General features: G+C 45.4%; 1 protein-coding gene across 2 annotated transcripts in view; it reads left to right on the top strand.

Moving 5' to 3' along the window:
- FLT1 (fms related receptor tyrosine kinase 1) overlaps positions 1-19231 on the top strand; it is a 171589-nt gene that overhangs the window by 36895 nt on the left and 115463 nt on the right. For both annotated transcript variants that reach the window (XM_042988867.1, XM_042988930.1), the window contains exons 4-6: positions 12920-13044; positions 17024-17186; positions 17521-17657. In XM_042988867.1, the coding sequence (XP_042844801.1) occupies positions 12920-13044; positions 17024-17186; positions 17521-17657 (425 nt within the window). The remainder of the gene's footprint in view (positions 1-12919; positions 13045-17023; positions 17187-17520; positions 17658-19231) is intronic.

Genomic DNA, 19231 nt, shown 5'->3' with positions numbered 1-19231 from the left:
ATCGGCCAAGGCAATGAATCCAGTCTCAGGCTGCGTTAGTAAATACGTGGCATTCAGAATAAAGGCGGTGCCCGTCTTGCCGTTTAGTTTGTGCTTCAGGACGGACCATGAAAACGGGAATTTTAAGCAAGTTGCTCGACCCCTCTAAACTGCATTGTCACCATCTGTAAAATGGGCACCCGCCTGAAAGGGTTGGGGGCTTTAAATAATTGGATGACTTTATGATCTTCGCTGGCAAGGAACAACCCGAGAAAGGAACTGAAATGTTTGAAGAGGTAAAGAATTGCACGGGGGAAAATAGGAGGCACTATGTGATAGCCTCTTTCAAAGTTTTCTTTTTTTAAAAAAAATTTACTTTAATGTTTTTATTTATTTTTGAGACAGAGACAGAGCATGGGTGGGGGGAGGGCCAGAGAGAGAGGGAGACACAGAATCTGAAGCAGGCTCCAGGCTCTGAGCCATCAGCACAGAGCCCGATGCGGGGCTCGAACTCACGGACCGTGAGATCATGACCTGAACCGAAGTCGGACGCTTAACCGACTGAGCCACCGAGGTGCCCTCAAAGTTTTCTTATATGAGGAAGAGACCAAGCTTCTTCAGCTCTATGACCCTAGATGACAGAACTGCTATCTAAGAATGAAAGAAGTCAAGATAGGCAGCTTTCAGCTTGACATAAGGAAACGCTTTCTAACGTCCAAAGCTGTCCAAAATGAAGTGTCTCGGGACGTGGTGAGTTCCCCGTGTGTCTGGCTATTCAAACATAGGGCAGGTGCTCACTGGGTGGGTTTGGACGAGACGATGCCTCAGCATCCTCCCGCTGTTGAGACTCACCGGGGACTTGGCATGTGTCGCTGTCACTTACCGACATGTGGCTCAGGTTCGTTATGTGCTTCGTACAAACAGCCCACTGGAATAAATTCCATCATAGGTCGCCTTTTACAGAAAAGTTGCAGAAATCTGATACGGTGCTCGAGGTGGCGCACGTCCAGCTTTGGACCCAGATCGGGGTGATTCCGAAGCCCCCGCTCTTTTCCAGCATGACCCTGCCCGGGCTTCTGTCCCAGCCCCCTCGGGGCTTTGTGTGCAATGTAAACCAGAGCTGGGGGGGCGGGGAGGTGCAGCGTGGCACAGGATTGCGGACTGCAAGCGTGGGGGCCACATTCAGCCGACATACGTTCTGACTGGCAGGCACGGTGCTTTTGGCTGCCAATATTTAATAATTAGAGGACTTCGCATCAAAACCCGATTCCCTACTTGTCTTTGCAAACTGGAAATTAGCCATCCTGGCCCCTGTTCCACTTGGCAACCGCCGGCCACCCCGAGCAAGGATTGCCTCTCTCAGACCTGGTCCCCACGCGCCCAACGGCCAGCTTTCTCACTGTCTCATCCTGCTGCTCCATTCGTTTGCCTCCCCTGCCCGGCCCCCAGAGGGATGTCACTGTGCGACGCCCAGTGGGAACCTTTCAAGTCAGGGAACGACAGATCATCAGTGTGGGTGTGGGAGAGTGCTTGCTGCGTCTCCTAGATGAGGAGGCTGTGGCCGGAGAGCCCCGTGGTGGCACAGGTTGCCCGTGTAGGATGTGAACAGAGCCCTGGCTGCTGACTCCCTGTGCCCTCGACTGTGGAAGGAACGTTAGCCCGATAGCTGCCCCCTGGGGGAACCCGTGTCCTGGCTGGAGAGGCCTGTGGCCGAGCTCCCCCTGTACTTGCTGGCTGTACCCTTGGCGGGATTTCCAGCCCTGGTAAAACAGGGCCTTCTCTGACCGCCCTGGGTGGGGACGGGGCTGTCACAGAGATGACCACAGGGGCGCTGGCACCTTACATCAGAGAGCGCTAACTCAGCTGGATTTTAATAGTGAGAATTACTTACCAGTCTCTTGTTTTGTATTTTTAACTTCTGTCAGAAGATCCGTGTTACCCCTCCTCTGTGCCACCGTTTCTCCCATTGAGGTGGGTATTTGAAGGTGGTGTTGCTCCCGAGTCATTCAGGAGGGTTAGGGCCAGATTTTGATTTGGTGGAGAGAGAATGGTCTAGAATCAGGAAACCCGAATCCAGTTTTGGCTCAGCCATTAAGATTATTCCTGTGCTTGTGGGAAGGCCTCTCCTCTCTGGGCCTCTGTTTCCTCTTCTTTAACATGAGAGACTGGGATAGGATATCGTAAAAGCCTGTTAACAGTTTTGCAACTGATGATTCAGAGGTAGAACTGGGAATAATAGGACTTGGGACCATGGCCAAGATCTTGGCGGTAGAAGAAAGAGTCACAGTAGTCCTTCAGAGCTCCTTGTTTTTTCCTCTCCTCTCTCCTTCATTTCCATTTCATTTCTTTCCTTGCTTCCTGCCGTCTGTCCTTTCTTCCATCTTTCCATCTGTCCGTCCTTCCTTCCTTCTGTCTTTCCTTCTTTCTTTCCTTCCTTCCTGCCTTCCTCCCTCCCTCCCTTCCTTCTTTCCTTCCTTCCTTTGGTCTTTCCTTCTTTCCTCCCTTCCTTCCTTCTTCCCTTCCTTCCTTCCTTCCTTCCTTCCTTCCTTCCTTCCTTCCTTCCCTCCCTCCCTCCCTCCCTCCCTCCCTTCCTTCCTTCCTTCCCCACTCTTCCTCTCTTCCTTCTTACCATCTTTTCTGTCCTTCTCTTTTCATTTTCTTTTTGGGATGCTACAGTTGATGAAGATGAAGAGCTTGACAAAGGTCACTCATTCGGTGAACCCCAAAATCCGCTAAGCAGCTCGGTGTGAACACCCAGTGAGCGGGGTTCCAGGGCGCGGGGGAAGCCTGAGACCTTGGCCTGCCTTGATCTTGTGGTCGGGTCGAGATTTCCATCTACCCAGCGCTCCACTCTTGTTTAGATCTTCAACTAACTTATCTAGATCGTAGCTGTGGTTTTTAAAGAATGATATTCCCATTCTCCTTTAAGGCAGCATTTAGTACTTTTTCCTGTAGTCAGTCTGAGCACGTCTGTGTGGGAGAAGCATGTGCCTTGACCATACAGCTAGACTACAGCATAAGGACCTTGAGTTCACAGACTGTGCTTTACGCACAGTGCTGGGTACGTGATGTGTCCTGATTTCACCTTTTTTCTTGCTGCTCCTGACGTCTTCTCCAGAAACATTAGCTGGCTCTGTCCAGCCAGTGCTGGACACTGGGCTGAGAGGTGGTTGATTACGCTGATCTACAGCTAGCCACCCATGTTTCAAAGAGCAAGTTCATGGAAACGCAAGAGGAAGGAACAAGGGCGGACTGTCTTCTGTGTTCTCTTCTCTCCTTTCTAACCCTTGCCCTTTTCTCCTCTCTTGCTATATCCAGTTAGCTGCTGTAATTAGGTCAGTGGGGCCTCGATGTGAGACCAGGCAAAACCTGTTTCTCTTCTGAAGAAAGGTAGTCAGGAAAGAGCTTTCGTAAACCGAGGCGTTTCTTATTTTGTACCGCACGCATAATACATTTAAAAATCGTTGAAAGTTTAGGATAGCAGCTTGAGTCTGGAACATGAGGAGCTTTCTGGGTTTGCCTTGCTGTAACAGAAAGATCCGTGTACCGTATCTGACCTAACTGGCAGAAACCTCCAGGCTCTGAGCTGTCAGCACAGAGCCCCACGTGGGGCTCGAACTCAGGAACCGTGAGATCATGACCTGAGCGGAAGTCAGACGCTCCACCGACTGAATTTCAGAAATATCACCCTTTATCCCTCCTTCCCTCCTGGCCCGAAGCGACCACTAATCTGCTTCTGTCCTGATTAGGTTTGCCTCGTCTGGATATTTCATATAAAGAGAATAACGAAATGCGTGTCATTTTGTCATTAAATATGTAAATATATGCTGGCTTTTTTCACTCAGCACGTTTCAAAGCTTATCCACGTTACGTTGTACCACGTGTCAGCGTTTCATTTCTTTTTGTTGCCTGGATGGCACCCCACTGTATGGATCTGCCACCTTCTGGCTCTCCATTTATCAGTGCATGGACATCTGAGTTGTTCCCACCTTTTGGCCATGACATTCGTATACAAGTTTTTGTGCGGACATAAGTCTTCATTTTCTTGGGAAGATACCTAGGGGAGGAATTGCCGGGTCATATGGTAATTCTGCGTTCAACCACGTGAAGGAATGCCAGACTGTTTTTCCGAAGTGGCTACGCCATTTACATTCCCACCAACAGTACATGAGCGTTCCAGTTTCTCCAGATCCTGGCCAGTACTTGTTAGTGTGGGTTGTTTTATTGTTGTTGTTATTGTTGTCGTTGCCATCCTACTGGATATGAAGCAGGATCTTGTTGTAGTTTGGATTTGAATTTTACTGACGGTTCATGATGTTGAGCATCTGTTTTTGTGCTTCTTAGCCACTGGTGTATCTTCTTTGGAGAAATGTCTATTCAGAGCCTTTTTCCAGGCTGTGAAAAAATAGCCTTTTTCTTTCTTCAAAAATTTTTTAATGTTTTTTTTGACAGAGAGAGAGAGAGAGAGACAGAGCATGAGGGGAGAGGGGGAGAGACAGAGAGGGAGACACAGAATCCGAAGCAGGCTCCAGGCTCTGAGCTGTCAGCACAGAGCCCGACATGGGGCTCGAACTCATGGACCGTGAGATCATGACCTGAGCTGAAGTCGGACGCTCAACCGACTGAGCCATCCAGGCGCCCCAAAAATAGCCTTTTTCATTAGGCTATTTATCTTTATTAATGAGTTGTAAGAGTTCCTCAATTTTTTATTATATTAATAAATTTTATATAATTATATTTAATATCACCTAGGCATAAAATATTGTGCTGTATGTTGTAGATACATATATATGTCTAGGTTTTAATATATTCTAGATATGTATAAACATATTCTAGATATTCTAGATACAAATCCCTTATCAGATCTATAATTTGCAAATATTTTCTCTCATTCCGTGAGTTCTTTTCACTTTCTTGATAGTACTGTTTGAAGCACAAAAGTTGTAAATTTTGATGAAGCACAATTCATCTATTGTTTTTCTTTTGTTGCTTGTATGGTATGTAAGAACCCAACCAAAGCTGAGATCACAAAGATTTACCTCTGTGGCTCTTTTTAAGTTTTAAAATTTTAGTTTTAGCATTTAGGGCTTCGATCCATTTCGAGTTAATATCTGTATATGGTATGATGTAAAGTACAACCCCATTTCCTTGCGTGTGAAGTTACTTCACCATTTGTTGGAAAGCCCATTCTTTTCCCACTGAATGATCTTGGCACCCTTGCCAAAGCTCAATTGACTGTAGACTCATTGACTTATTTCTGGAGTCTTAGTTCTACTCCATTGATCTGTGTGTCTGTCCTTATGCCAGTATCACACTGTCTTAGTCACTGTCATTTATAGGCTTAGTAGTAACTTCTGAAATTGAGAAGTGAAAGTCTTCCGACTTTAGTCTTCTTTTTCAAGATTATTTTGGCTGCTCTGGATTCTTCGCAGTTTTGAAGTTTAGAATCAGCTTGTCAGATTAGCTGGAATGCTGATAGGGATTGCATGGAATCTATAGAATACTTTGGGGAACAGTGCCATCTTTTTTGAAAATTTAAATTCTAGTTAACAAACACTGTTGTCTTGGCTTTAGTAGAACCCAGTGGTTTATCTCTTACACATGACACCCAGTGTTTATCCTGGAAAGTGCCTCCTTAATGCCCATCACCCATTTAACCCATGCCCCACCCACCTCCCCTCCAGCAACCCTAAGTTTGTTCTCTGTATTTAAGAGTCTCTTATGGTTTGCCTCCCTTTCTGTTTTCATCTTATTTTTCTTTCCCTTCCCCTATGTTCATTTAAATTTCTCAAATTCCACATATGAGTGAAATCATATATCTTTTTCTGACTGACTTATTTTGCTTAGCATAATACTCTCTAGTTCCATCCACATTGTTGCAAATGGCAGGACTTCATTCTTTTTCATCACTGAGTAATATTCCACTGAATATATATATACCACATCTTCTTTGTCCATTCATCAGTCAGGGACATTCAGGTTCTTTCCATACTTTGGCTCCATCTTAATATCAATCCATGAACATGGGATGCTTCAAAAATTGATTTATATCTTTTAATTACTTTCCACAATGTTTTTATAGTTTCAAAGTATAAGTTTTACACTTCTTGTGCTAAACATATTCCTGAGTACTTTGTTCTTTTTGATGCTGTTATAAATGGGAATTGTTTTCTTAATTTCATTTTCAGATTGTTCATTGCAAGTATATAGAAATACAATTCATTTTTGTATGTTGATCTTGGATCCTGCAATCTTATTTACTGTTCTAATAGTTATTTTTAGTGAATTCCTTAGGATTTTCTAAATAGAAGAGTATGTCATCTGAAAACAAAATTTTACCTCTTCTTTTCAAATATGGGTGCCTTTTATTTTTTCTTCTTCTTGCCTAATTGTGCTGGCTAGGATATTGCATTATTTATGATAGCCATTGAGCCTCTAGTGCAATGTTGAATCGAAATAGTGACCTTGCCTTGCTCCTAATCTTAAGGGGAAAGCATCCAGTATTTCATCATTAGTATGACATTGGTTGTTGGTTGTTAGGTTTTGTTTTGTTTTGTCTTGTTTTGTTTGTTTGTTTGTTTGTTTGTTTGTTTTTGCAGATGCCCTTAGCAGGTTGAGGAAGTTCTTTTCTATTACCGGTTTGTTGAGTGTTTTTATCATGAAAGGGGTTTGGATTTTGTCAAATGTTTTTCTGCATCTATTGAAATGATCGTGTGCCTTTTGTTTTTTATTCTACTGATATGGTATATTAACGATGTTGATTTTTGGATATTAAACCAGTCTTGCATTCCTGGAACAAATCCCACTTAGTTATGATGTATAAGTCTCTTTATATATATTCAATGTGCTAGTGTTTTATTGAGGTTTTTTTGTGTCCACATTCACAAAAGATACTGATCTGTGGTTTCCTTGTGATATCTTTGGTTTCGGTATCAGGGTAACACTACCCTTGTCGAATGAATTGGGAAGCTTTCCCTTCTGTTTTAGAAAAGTTTTTTGAAGAATCGGTGTTAGTTATTTAAATGTTTGATAAAATTCTCTTGCCATCTGAGCCTGGGCTTTCTTTGTTGGTAATATTTTGGTTACTAATTCAATCTCTTTACTTACTATGGGTCTATTTGGGTGGTCTCCTTCTCGTTGAGTTAGTTTCTGTAGTGCATGTCTTTGTAGGAACTTGTCCATTTCATGTTATCGAACTTACTGGCAAACAATTACAATGTTCCTTTATAATGCTTTTTATTTTAGTAATTTAGACATTTAGTAATGCCTACTGTTTCATCTCTGATTTATTGATTTGTCTTCTCTTTTTCTTGCCTTGGTTTGTCTGTTTAAAGGTTTTCCAATTTGTTCATCTTTTCAAAGAACTAGCTCTCGGTTTCACGGATTTTGCTCTATTGTTTTTCTGTTCTCTATTTCATTAATTTCTACTCTAATCTTCATTCTTTCCTCCCTTCTGCTCCCTTTCGATTTAGTCTCCTGTTCTTTCCCTAGAGTTCTAAGGTGGAAGAGTGGGTTATTGGTTTGAGATCTCTTACTCCTTTTTCAAGTTGTAGGCATACAACTATAAATTATCCTCAGCACAGCTATAAATTTTAGCTCCATCCCATAAGTTTTGGAATGTGATGTCTTCATTTTCATTCATCTCAAGGTATTTACTAATTTCCCTTTTGATTTCTTCTTTGCTTCGTTTGCTGGCTAGGAATGTGTTGTTTAATGTGTGCTCCTTCCAAGTTTCTGGCTGTTACTGATTTCTGTTTTCATTCCACAGTAGTTGGAGAACACGCTTTGTCTTATTCCTATCCTTTTATCCATGTTTTGTTCCATGGCCTAGCATACAATTTATCCTAGAGAATGTTCGTTGTGTACTTGAGAAGAATGTATATACTACTGCGATGGATCTCTTACAGGTGTCTGTTTGGTCTGGTTGGTTAGTAGTGTTGTTCGAGTCCTCTTTTTTATTTTCTGTCTAGTTGTTCTGCCATTATTGAAAGTGGGATATTGAGATTTTCATCTATGATTGTTGAGTTGTCTATTTCTGTCTTCGTTTCTGTCAGTTTTTGCCTCCTGTATTTTGGTACTCTGTTGTTAGTTGCATATGTTTATAATTATATCTTCCTGATACATTGACCCCATTCTTATTATAAAGTATCCTTCTTTATCTCTAGCAACATTTCTTGTTTTAGAGTATATTTTATCTAATATTAGTATAGCAACTTCGGCTTTCTTCTGGTTGCTCCAAAGCTCTGCTTCGAATTTGCAAAGGCTTTGGTGGGCCCTATAAGTCAGTGTGGGAATTGCCTCCCCCGGCCCCACAATTTTTTTTTTTTTTTGCTCATCTTTCAAATGAAATATTTTCCTGATCAACCGACTCTCCTTGGGCACTAAGTATGGTCCACAATATGAAGGATCCGTGTGATAAGAAGACTCCTGTGTCTAGTTGGAGCCCTTTTCATGGGATTGGTTCATCCTCCTCACTTTGTCCTCAATCAATTAAAATCACATCCTCCTTTAAAATAATGAGGCGTCCTCATGACCGGGAATTAGAGGTAAGGAAACTGAAATGAAAGGAAATTAGGAAAAATCTCATAAAAATCATACAAATGAGAAGGTGCTCGGAAATAAGATATTTACTTTTGAGCTCCTCTCCAACTCTGCAGAGCTTCCTTGAATTTTTTGAGTCATTTGCTTGCTCCGAACCCAGCGGAAGAACTCACGGGCGATGCCGGTGGGGATGGAGTAGAATGAGGACGGCATGCTGGGGCTTCTGTGTCTGTGTGCCTTAATGTGCCCGAGCGAGTACATATTTCAAAAGGAAAAACGAAAAACCCATTTAAAAAATAGATGTAATTACCATTCAGAGCAAGGGTCCCTGGTTGATCTTTCTCTGTGTCCGAGCCCGCTTGTTGTCCTGAAGGAGGTAGCCCAGATACTCGCATTGGATGAGAAAACCTCCTATTCTGTGCCAGTTTCCTCTCATGGCTTTGAGCTCTGAGGGCTCAGAGAGGGGAGGGTGGCATGACCTCTACCTAGCTGTGCGTCGGCGCGAGTCCCTGGTGACAGCATGTCTGCACTGCCAGAACACCGACAATCTTTGGAGCAGCTCTTCCTCACTCGACAACCAGCCAATTTGGCCTCAGGAAACCACTCTGCAGTGCTGGCGGGGTTTAGAAGTCATTTTTAATTTTGTGACAAAGACAAATGCGTCCTATGGGAGTTGTAAGTGGTTTTACTGGTGATATTAATGGAACCGTGACCTCTTCTGTATCTATGGTCCTACAAAACAAAAAATGTTTGTATTAGAATATGTCAGGCAAGTTCATTCTTGGCCCTTCCTTGAAGCAAATTGCAGAGGAAGTATATACTATTAATAAGCCCAGAGCATATTGTGTGCGTGTGTGTGTGCGCGCGTGTGTGTGTATCCGCAGTCATCAGCCGATTTGCAAACACAGTGGATTTCAATGCTGCTGTTGACTTGATACAAATGATGTGTCTTGCATTGTGTTGGAACGGACGCAATTCACTGAAGTTTTGAACAGAACCGTAGTGCGCCCAGAGCTGGTATGGGTATTGGATTTTAAAGGCCAATAGCTGTAGTAAAATTCAAGCGTTTGGGCGACCCAAAGTGACAAAAGGAAAGGAGAAATTCAAAGGCACGGTGAGTTTACCTCTTCTGTTTTCATTTGGGATTGGCATTCATTAGCCTAGAAATGACTACACTGATGTTTACTGTTTCCTGCACAAACTTTTTATGCCAGGGCCCTTTGTTGAAAACTATTGCTTAAGGAGACAGCAAATTAAATGTGAAGGATCTACAGTTCAGTTACATGAATTAAACCATTTCCTGGTGTTTGTGTTTACCTTGGGACTCACAAAGAAGACAAAAATACAGACTCACGGGAGGAAGGAAAGGAATGATCAAATCCCAATAGTTTCTGGCTGAAAGTCTAGCTCAGCAACTTTATTTAGGGGAGGAATTTTGTGCTGATAAGTGAATCTTTGTCTCTGCATAATTAACTTTTCCTCCCTCCATATGTCGCTACACCCACTGAGCTCTCCCGGTAGAATATCATATTAACTGTGCAGTTAATGTCCCATTCTGTTGTGCAAAACTGAAATAAATCCAATGCAGAATTGGTAGTTTTCCTCAAGTAAAAATGGACGCTGCTTTAGAATTCGAGACCTACCTTCAATAATTCAAAATGTTACTGTAAAATAACATATGCTCGTTCTAGACCGTCTGACAGTCTATAAAAAGGTAAATAAGAAAATAATCTGTAAAGCCACTCCTCAAACATTTTAGTGTATTCATTTGTCTTTTTCCTACGCCATATATGAATGTGTATTTCTGCCTTTTATCGTTAAGATCACGGGTATGATTTGTGATTTTCGTATACCCTAACACCTACTGTCCCTAAGTTCAAATCTCTCATGATAATAAGAAAAGCCACAGTTAGCACGCCTATAGTGGTCACTGTCTGCCAGGTAAGTGTTCTTCATGTAACCCTCATAAGAACCCTTTGAAGTTCATTTTGCAGATGAAGGACAGAGGCTAAAATGATTGGCCTGTGTGCTCTTAACCACCATGATCTGTTGCTTCCCCCCCCGACTCAGCCTCGTAAGGGCCTTGTGCCCGGGCTCCCCCTCACCGCCCTGGCCCCTTGGTGATTGTCCTCTTCTCAGAACTGCTCCATTGCCAGACAGTAGGACACAGGGCACATCCTTTCCCCACTGAATGTCTGAGAATCAGCCTCAGTCTCTGCGGAGCGATTGCCAGATGCAGCCCTTCCTGAGCGGGGGGAGGGGGGCAGGGGGAAGGGGGGGAGGGGAGGGGGAATGCCAGCCCTGAGGGTGGGGACGGGGAAGGAGGTCAGGAGGCCTCCAGGCCTGGCTCTGCTCACGTCACTTCTCATATTTACACCTCCGTCTTCTCATCTGTGAAAGGAGGGTTGTTGGGTAGCCCTTCATCCATTTTGTTCATTTGTTCGTTCGTTTGGTCATTCGTTCGTTCAGTGCACGTCAGACGGGGATGACTACGGTCTGTTTCTTCTCCTCTAGGAACTCTCCATCCAGCGTGTAGCCAGAGAAGTAACCTGCCCGTTCAGCACCCAGTATTTGAAGTGGGATAGCCCAGGAGGAAAGCCCAGAGGGTGGGCTGGGCGGAGAAAGGGTGTAAGGAAGGGGCCGGCCCAGCACGCTTCCCAGAGGACAAGGAGGAATTATTTAGAAATCTAGGGCATGTGAGCTGGGCTGTGATAATAGGGTCTTTCTAGTATCTAGTGTGTTCCAAATGATTCCATCTTAGGCAGGCTACAGCAGTATCATCTTTTTTGCAGGGGTTGGGGGATTAAAACTACACGAATTTATTGTCTCACATTCTAGAAACTAGAAGTTGAAGCCAAGGTGTCAGAGGGCCATGCTACCTCGGACGCCGGCAGGGGGACCCTCCCTGGCTTCTTCCTACCTTGTGGTGGTTGCTGGCGATCCTTGGCCTCCCCTGACTTGCACCTGCGGCTCTCCAGTCTCTCCCTGGGTCTTCATGTGGCTTCTCCCTCCGACGTCTGTCAACGTAGGCCCATCTTCTTATGGCCACCAGTCACACCAGAGTAGGGGCCCGCCGTACGTAACTGATAATTTCATGGGCAGTGGTTCCATTTGACCCAAACGAGGTCACATTCTGAAGTCCTGGGGGTCAGGACTTCAACCTTTTGTTTTTTGGGGGGACACGGTTCTACTCATGACAACCTCATAGCCACCAGCTAGTCTAGGCAACCACTGCCTCCTTCTTGCTCTGTTTCTTTCCATTCTCCATTCGGCATCCAGAGTGAGCTTCCTAAAGTACAGCAAGCAGGTGGGGACCTAGTTGGGTCTTTCAGGCCCAGATGGAGAGAGTAGACACTGGGGTTCTTTCCATCTGGGCTTGTAAGGCTGGAGTCAAGGGCAGAAGATGGGAGCACAGCGACTCCTGAAGAGGTCATGAAATGGCGGCGGGCTCTTGAGGGCAAGGGCAAGGTAGACCGTGTAAATGTTTCTAAGACATATGAGGCCTTTCTGGTCCCCAGAGGAACCACAGGGAAGCCGAACAGGTGGTTTGAATCCTTCTGGCCTCTGAGACTTGGCCAGATGCCATACTTTTTAAGGGTGGTATCTGGGTGATTGTTTAAAGCCTTCTCCAGTCCTTTTGCATGCACTGGCACACGTTATGCCATTCGTAGATATGTAGTGCGTACCCAAAGACCTCTGATATGCCTGTGAAGTGAATGTGGTCTTCAACACTGCTTCTCCAACCTTTCCCCTTGTCCTAAGCAGCTCAGAGCTTCTCGTTCATGATTAGTCTGCTGGGGATGGTCTTGAAGTCAGGCTTCTGTCATTCAAATGCTAATCCTGTCTCCAAGTCGATACGTCTGCATTACCTCTATCTGCCGTCCTCTGTGCTCCAAAGTCAACTGATCATCGTCTGCATTACCTCTATCTGCCGTCCTCTGTGCTCCAAAGTCAACTGACCATCGCATCCAGGGCCCTTTGACTCCTTACAAAGGCTCTGGGGGGCGCTTCCTGAGGCACTTAGCGTAGCTGTGGCAAGAAGTTTATGCAGAATACTCTCCTTGATTTTTCCCTGCACTTTCACGGTTTCTTTCCCATAGTGACCTACACCCACCGCCACCCCGCCCGTTTCACAATTGCACATCCGGGGCATCAGGGGCAATCTGACCCCAGGCCGGAACAGAAGAAGGAACCTGGTTCGCTATAGAAGCATTCTTTTCCTGGGCAGAAACAGAGGGCCAAATTCAGAGACGAGAATGTGTGAATTTATGGGTCACGTGATGGGGGACCTTTGACATAACCATACTGTTTCACCAGCCATAATGTCTACACGTTCTTCATACAACCACTTACATATATGTTTTGTTTTGTTTTGTTTTTGCATTTTCTTCTCATTCAGATACAGATAGACCTTTCTTAGAGATGCACAGTGAAATACCTGAAATTATATATATGACTGAAGGAAGGGAGGTCGTCATCCCCTGCCGGGTCACGTCACCTAACGTCACTGTTACTTTAAAAAAGGTAAAGCCGAGCAATGCTTCTCTCAGAATACCTTTACTGCAAATGAGCACGGTGAATTCGTCATTTTATTGCTCTGGAATGGTTTTCTTACAGACATTTGGGCTGCTCAGTGGACTTTTCTGGAGTGTCTTTTGACTATAAAGGATAAGTGCTAGACGTCCTACCCATGCATGTATTTAAATGAAATAAAATGATAACGTGGGCATAAATGTGTGTGAATATAATGAAAGAACTAAAATTGTGGGAATGTTTCTATATTGCCACAAATCCAAATGTCTGCAATGTGGGGGGAAAAAACCCAGTTCTCTTGCTTCTGTGAGTCAGTAGCTTGGCAGAGAGCGGTTAATCTAGATTTTTGCTGAGGACGGAACGATGAGACAAGTGCCTAGGGAGCCACCACCTTGAGTTTGAGTCGCGAAGTTCCTGGTAACAACAAGCTTATCTCCTGCTGGGCATCCAAACTTAGCTGCTTAGGAAAAGGGAAGAGAGGGGGAGAGAAAGTTATGCTTGAGATTTTTTTATTCTTTATACCGTGTTATAAATTATGCACGTGGAGAAGGAAAAAGATTTGGAGTCGAATCTAATAAAGACAAGGACTAAAATGTGACATTCCGGCTAATTCATCGGCAGTAAGAGTTTGGGAGTGGACTAGGGTTGAAAGTTGGACAAGAACTCCCCAGGCGGAAAGCTGTGGTGACTCCTAAGAGCTTTGAGCTTTAAAGGGGGAAGTTAAGGCCGTCCCAAGGCAGCACCCGGCACGACTGCTCACACTGTGGGTACTCCGGAGGAGTTTGGTGATGGTGGTAGTCGAGTTGGAAAAGTTCAGAGTGATTCTCGCTATCACTGTTGACCTTGAATCCTGGAGTGTGATGGAAGCGTCTTCTTCCCTTGCCTTCGCTTTCCTACATTACTGATTTGATAGAAGCCCTCGATATAGTCCATCGGTGACAGGGCTTGGCTTCCATTGTATCCGTGTGTCACCACCCATGTTGAAAAGCAGTGTATTTCAGAGCCGGAAATGGCCAGAGGAGCTAACCCAACTGGTGGAAGGAAAAACTGAGGTTCTGGAGGAGTTGAAGACCCTCCCACCGCAGGCCACAATGGCCATCGGAATCCGTATCCTGACTCCTCCTTCCGTGCCCTTGCCACCTTTGCTAATGGTTTAGTTGGTACAGGAGAAAGGCCAGCGTGGTTCAGAGCAGAGCCCTGTGGCACGCTGCCTGGATTCTTACCACCCGGCCACTTAACCTGCTGGGCAAACTGGCTAGTTATCAGAACTCCCTCCACCTCAGTTTCCTCACTGGAGAGATAGGAGTGATTACAGTAGCACCCGCCTCTCGTGGGTGTGAGGAAGTAGCTGAGGTGATGCATTAAAAGCCCTTGGCACAGTTCCTGACCCAAACTGAGCCCCCATTCAAGGGTATCTGTCTAACACTTTAATACTCAATGCTTGATTGATTTTCCAGTGATACTTCTTATCAAGCATGGTATCCATTCCTCTTACTTTGACGTAATAATCGCTCTGTGATTAATATAGCACGTCTCTGTTTCGTGCAAGCCCCTTGCCCCTTTGCTCTAATGCAGATCGCTGGTCTGTTGTAAGAAACACTCCCAGATTCCCACATACACAAATTTGAGGAGGGAGTTTGTTTTCTCGGTTTTTCTACCTAAGATCTCTCATACACACAAGCAAGAGAGCAAGGCATAGTGTTCTAATAGGGGTTTGAGTTTGCCCCATATATACTGGAACGAGTCTGTGTTGCCCTAAAGTTGCTCTAAGGTCTCCGTGCCCCCCGCTTCTCCTCTTAACCCTTTTAACTTGCTGTCCCCTCCGTCTCCTCTCCCCATGGCCAGCGGTGGCAGAGCCAAGGTCACCTGAAGACAGCCTCCCGTACAGTCCTTTCTTTCGAGGCCGCTCATCCTCCTGTCCCTTTACGACACACGTAGCCACCACCGTAGCTGATGAGCTCTGGTCACCTCTGAACAAAGTTTCTTTGTCAATGGAATACTATTAGTGGCAGTAAGGGTAGATGAGAGTAAGAGAAACTTAGTCGAAAACCTTAAAGGAAACTTCAGTATATTTTTCAGTTGGGCTGAGGAAGTCCATCAGCAAACCTTCCTTTTACATTCAGCACATGCTTGTGTTCGGCTACGCTGTTTGAGTTTTATTTATTGGACAGAGAGAGAGAGTGAGCCCGAGTAGGGGAGGAGCAGAGAGAGGGAGAGGGAGAGAGAGCATCCCAAGCAAGCCTGGCACTGTCAGCACGGAGCGCGATGCAGGGCTCGGACCCACGAACCGGGAGATCACGACCTGGGCCGAAACCCGGAGTCAGACGCTTAACCGACTGAGCCACCCAGGCGCCCCTGCGTTCACCTGCTGTTAAGGCATCAGAAATTTCAATCCCTGACTTCAGTTTTCCCGAGCTTTCCCCTTCATCGTGTGCACCGAATTAGAGGAGAAGGTTCTTTCTCTTCCACCTAGCATTCCTAAGTTTGCAGATGGAATCACGATTTACTGACACACGAAGTGCATCCCTCACTTGCGTGCAGGTCTTCAGAAACGGGCTGCAGTTCCTCTCAGAGTTAAGAAACACAGACATAGACCAACACAGACGTGCTCTCGGAGACAGGGCACTGGTGACTTTTCACATAGGAATTTCTGCCATAGAGTCACAAATCCCGGCCAGATTAGCTCCTTCAGCAAGCAATATAAATAATTGATAAACAGGGTCACGAGTGAACGCAAGGTGCAGTTTCTTTTTTTTTTTTTTAATTTTTTTTTTTTAACGTTTATTTATTTTTGAGACAGAGAGAGACAGAGCATGAACAGGGGCAGGGCAGAGAGAGAGGGAGACACAGAATCGGAAGCAGGCTCCAGGCTCTGAGCTGTCAGCACAGAGCCCGATGCGGGGCTCGAACTCACGGACCGTGAGATCATGACCTGAGCCGAAGTCGGACGCTTAACCGACCGAGCCACCCAGGTGCCCCAAGGTGCACTTTCTTAAAAGAAGACAGAAAAGATCTGAAACTTCTTCAGGGCAGTTTGGCCTTTTCCTTTATAATCTGTTGTGGGAAGGTAGTCTATTTTTCCTTTTTTAGCGGGAGATAAGTCACAGTGGTAGCCAGGGTGCTCTGCCTCTGAAATTGGGCTGGCGATCTGGCATCGGGGGAATTTGGCTGGACCACTCAGTATGCAGCAATGCCCCTTAGTAAAGCCTGACCTCGAGGCGGGTTGTTTATATCGCCGTCTTGAAAAATAAAGTCCTTGGCGTCCAGCAGAAGGCGTAAGGGCCAATCAAATCATGGATTCCTTTCTTCCGTTTGGACTCACTGTGTTTGGGAATGCTTCTGAGAATTTGAGAGCACTTCATTCATGGCAGCACTTTGCATCTGTTTGCAGCTGTGTCTGCTGTCCGTTTCATTGGCGTTTTCCCTCCCAGACGATAACCCCAGCGAGAGCCAAGTCGATGGTGTGCATCTCCAAGGACTTGGCATGATTTACGGTCCTCTTAGGACAGCCACCTCTTTACTAAGTCATGCAAAAATGGGAGGACAAGTTATGGCTTGTTAAAAGCTCCAGATGATGGGACTCGGGAGGGTAACCTGGCAGCCCCAGAGGAAAAATTCCTCAGTGGTTTCTCTACCGAATATCAGGCCAGTCTATTGCAAGGCTGATTCCCGGAGGCCAAGTGATAAGGGCTCCCACTGGAAGTCCGACGTGACAGCTGGGTCCGTCCTGGGTGGGTGCGGCTCGTCACGGAGGCTGATAATGAATTCTTATAATAATTACTATAATTTATCATCATCGTGTGTTTCTTGCTACATGCAAAGAAAACGAAAAAGCCAATTAGCACAAACTAGAGTTTTTACCTGTACTGTTTGCATCTTCGGTGAAAATTATGTTTTCAGAAGCCATCGGTGAAGCCGTATCGCCACGGTGCTGGTGCGATTTTGTTCAAGCCCATCTCTTTCTTTTCAGTTTCCACATGATACGCTGATCCCTGATGGAAAACGAATAACCTGGGACAGCAGGAAGGGTTTCATAATAGCAAATGCCACATACAGAGAAATAGGGCTTCTGGCATGTGAAACAACAGTCAACGGACATCTGTACAAGACAAACTATCTTACCTATCGACAAAGTAAGTGGTGTTCCAGAGGCATGGACGTGAGCCAAAATGCTCCAGCGTGTATCTGCTTAATGAAACTTTGGTTTAAAATTTTTTTTTAACGTTTATTTATTTTTGAGACAGAGAGAGAGCATGAACGGGGGAGGGTCAGAGAGAGAGGGAGACACAGAATCTGAAACAGGCTCCAGGCTCTGGGCTGTCAGCACAGAGCCCGACGCGGGGCTCGAACTCACGGGCCGTGAGATCATGACCTGAGCTGAAGTCGGACGCTTAACCGACTGAGCCACCCGGGCGCCCCTGAAACTTTGATTTAAAAAAAAAAAAATCTCATTTCTTATGCTTGCAGCCAATACAATCATAGATGCCCAAATAAGCACTCCAAGCCCAGTCAAGTTGCTACGAGGTCGCACTCTTACTCTCAACTGTACAACTACCACTGCCTTGAACACAAGAGTTCAAATGACCTGGAGTTATCCCGGTGAAGTGAGTGACGTTTTTTTCTATTTCTCCCGTAGGGCGATACTTATTTTTGGCGAGTGAAATGCCACTGCGTTTTTGAGGTGGGAAAAATCAGGATATTCCGACTCCTGTGGCAGTTAGGAGTCAACAGGGAAGCTGTGGGTTTGCTGGGATGCTTTCCTGGTCTGACTTTTGGGAGTATGTGTGCACAGATACGGTCTTTTGATGTCTGGAGGTTTTGTTTTGAAGTGTCTAGGCTGGTATTTCTATCGCATGATTCCGGGTGGAAGAGGGGATTGTCTCATCCCTGGAAACTTTCTCTGGGGTTTAGAGATGAGAGAGAAATTTATCACTAGATGCCAGGCAGGGACTGTCTTTTGTAAGAACAACAACAAAAAGTTGTCGTCAGCGCATTAATTGAAGATACTGGCCGACAGTCAGGCACCTGATCAGAGCGTGTTTGGAAAGGGGAGATATTACGGCCCAGCCATCCCGTACTCCATCTGTGAAGTGACAAAGGGGCAGTGCTGTCCTTCAGAAAAACGAGAAGAACAAAAGTCGGGTTTCCTCATTCAGAGCAAACATCCTTGCAAACAATCGTCTGAAAATGTGTAGATGGGGAGTCTGTGATCAACGGTTAAGAAACTCGCACTGTCCTCGTGGCACCCGCTTGCCGTGCGTTAGTATGATTGACGCGGCACGGCCCCAGCTCGGTGAGGTTTCTGGGTTTGGGTAGAAATCAAATATTCTCAATAAACGCCAGGAGGGAGGAAACTCTTGCCCTGCTAGGGGCTCTACTCTAAGAGTGTGATGATACATCTATTGACGGCCAGTTACCTTCTAAGATGGCGCTGTCTAGTAGAACTTTCTGTGATCGAAATACCTTTGCTGCCTAATATAGTAACCACTGGCCCCATGTGACTAATGAGCACCTAGAATGTGGCTGGTGTGAGTAAGAATTGGATTTTTAAACTTTATTTTTTTAAAATTTTTACGTTTGTCTTACTTTTTGAGAGAGAGAGAGAGAGAGAAAGCGTGCGAGCGAGTGGAGGAGGGGCAGATAGAGAGGGAAACATAGACTCTGAAGCAGGCTCCAGGCTCTGAGCCCTAAGCACAGAGACCGACATGGGACTCAAACTCAAAAACTGTGCGACCATGACCTGAGCCACAGAAGTCAGACGCTCAGCTGATGGAGCCACCGGGCGCCCCTTTTATGTTAATTTTGATAGCTAGGTGTGGCTGATGGCTGCAGTGTTAGACCAAAGCAGATATCTGAACCCCAGGATCAGCTGTTTTCCGAAGACAGAAACAATGCCAATGTTATTCAACTTTGAGAAGGCAAGAGTTCTCTAAGCGAGAAGACAGAAGTAATACCTACAAAGACCGAGGGCTTTTCCGTAACTCTATTTAGGGGACCGACTGTCTGATTTTTGACGGTGGTGATTGCCATCTTCCTTCTGGTTTCTGCTGAGAAGGAAGACAGTGGCCTAACCGTGTGTCTGTTTCAACAGGGCAATGCAAGGACAGGTGGGTAGAAGTTTCTTGAACATGGCACAGACGAGTGCTAAGTTGAAGACCCAAAGACCGGTTCTGCACAG

This window comes from Panthera tigris, chromosome A1 (assembly GCF_018350195.1).
Source record: "Panthera tigris isolate Pti1 chromosome A1, P.tigris_Pti1_mat1.1, whole genome shotgun sequence".
NCBI lineage: Eukaryota > Metazoa > Chordata > Mammalia > Carnivora > Felidae > Panthera > Panthera tigris.
Note: the sequence above shows the minus strand (reverse complement) of the source record. Positions and strands in the feature narration are given on the sequence as shown.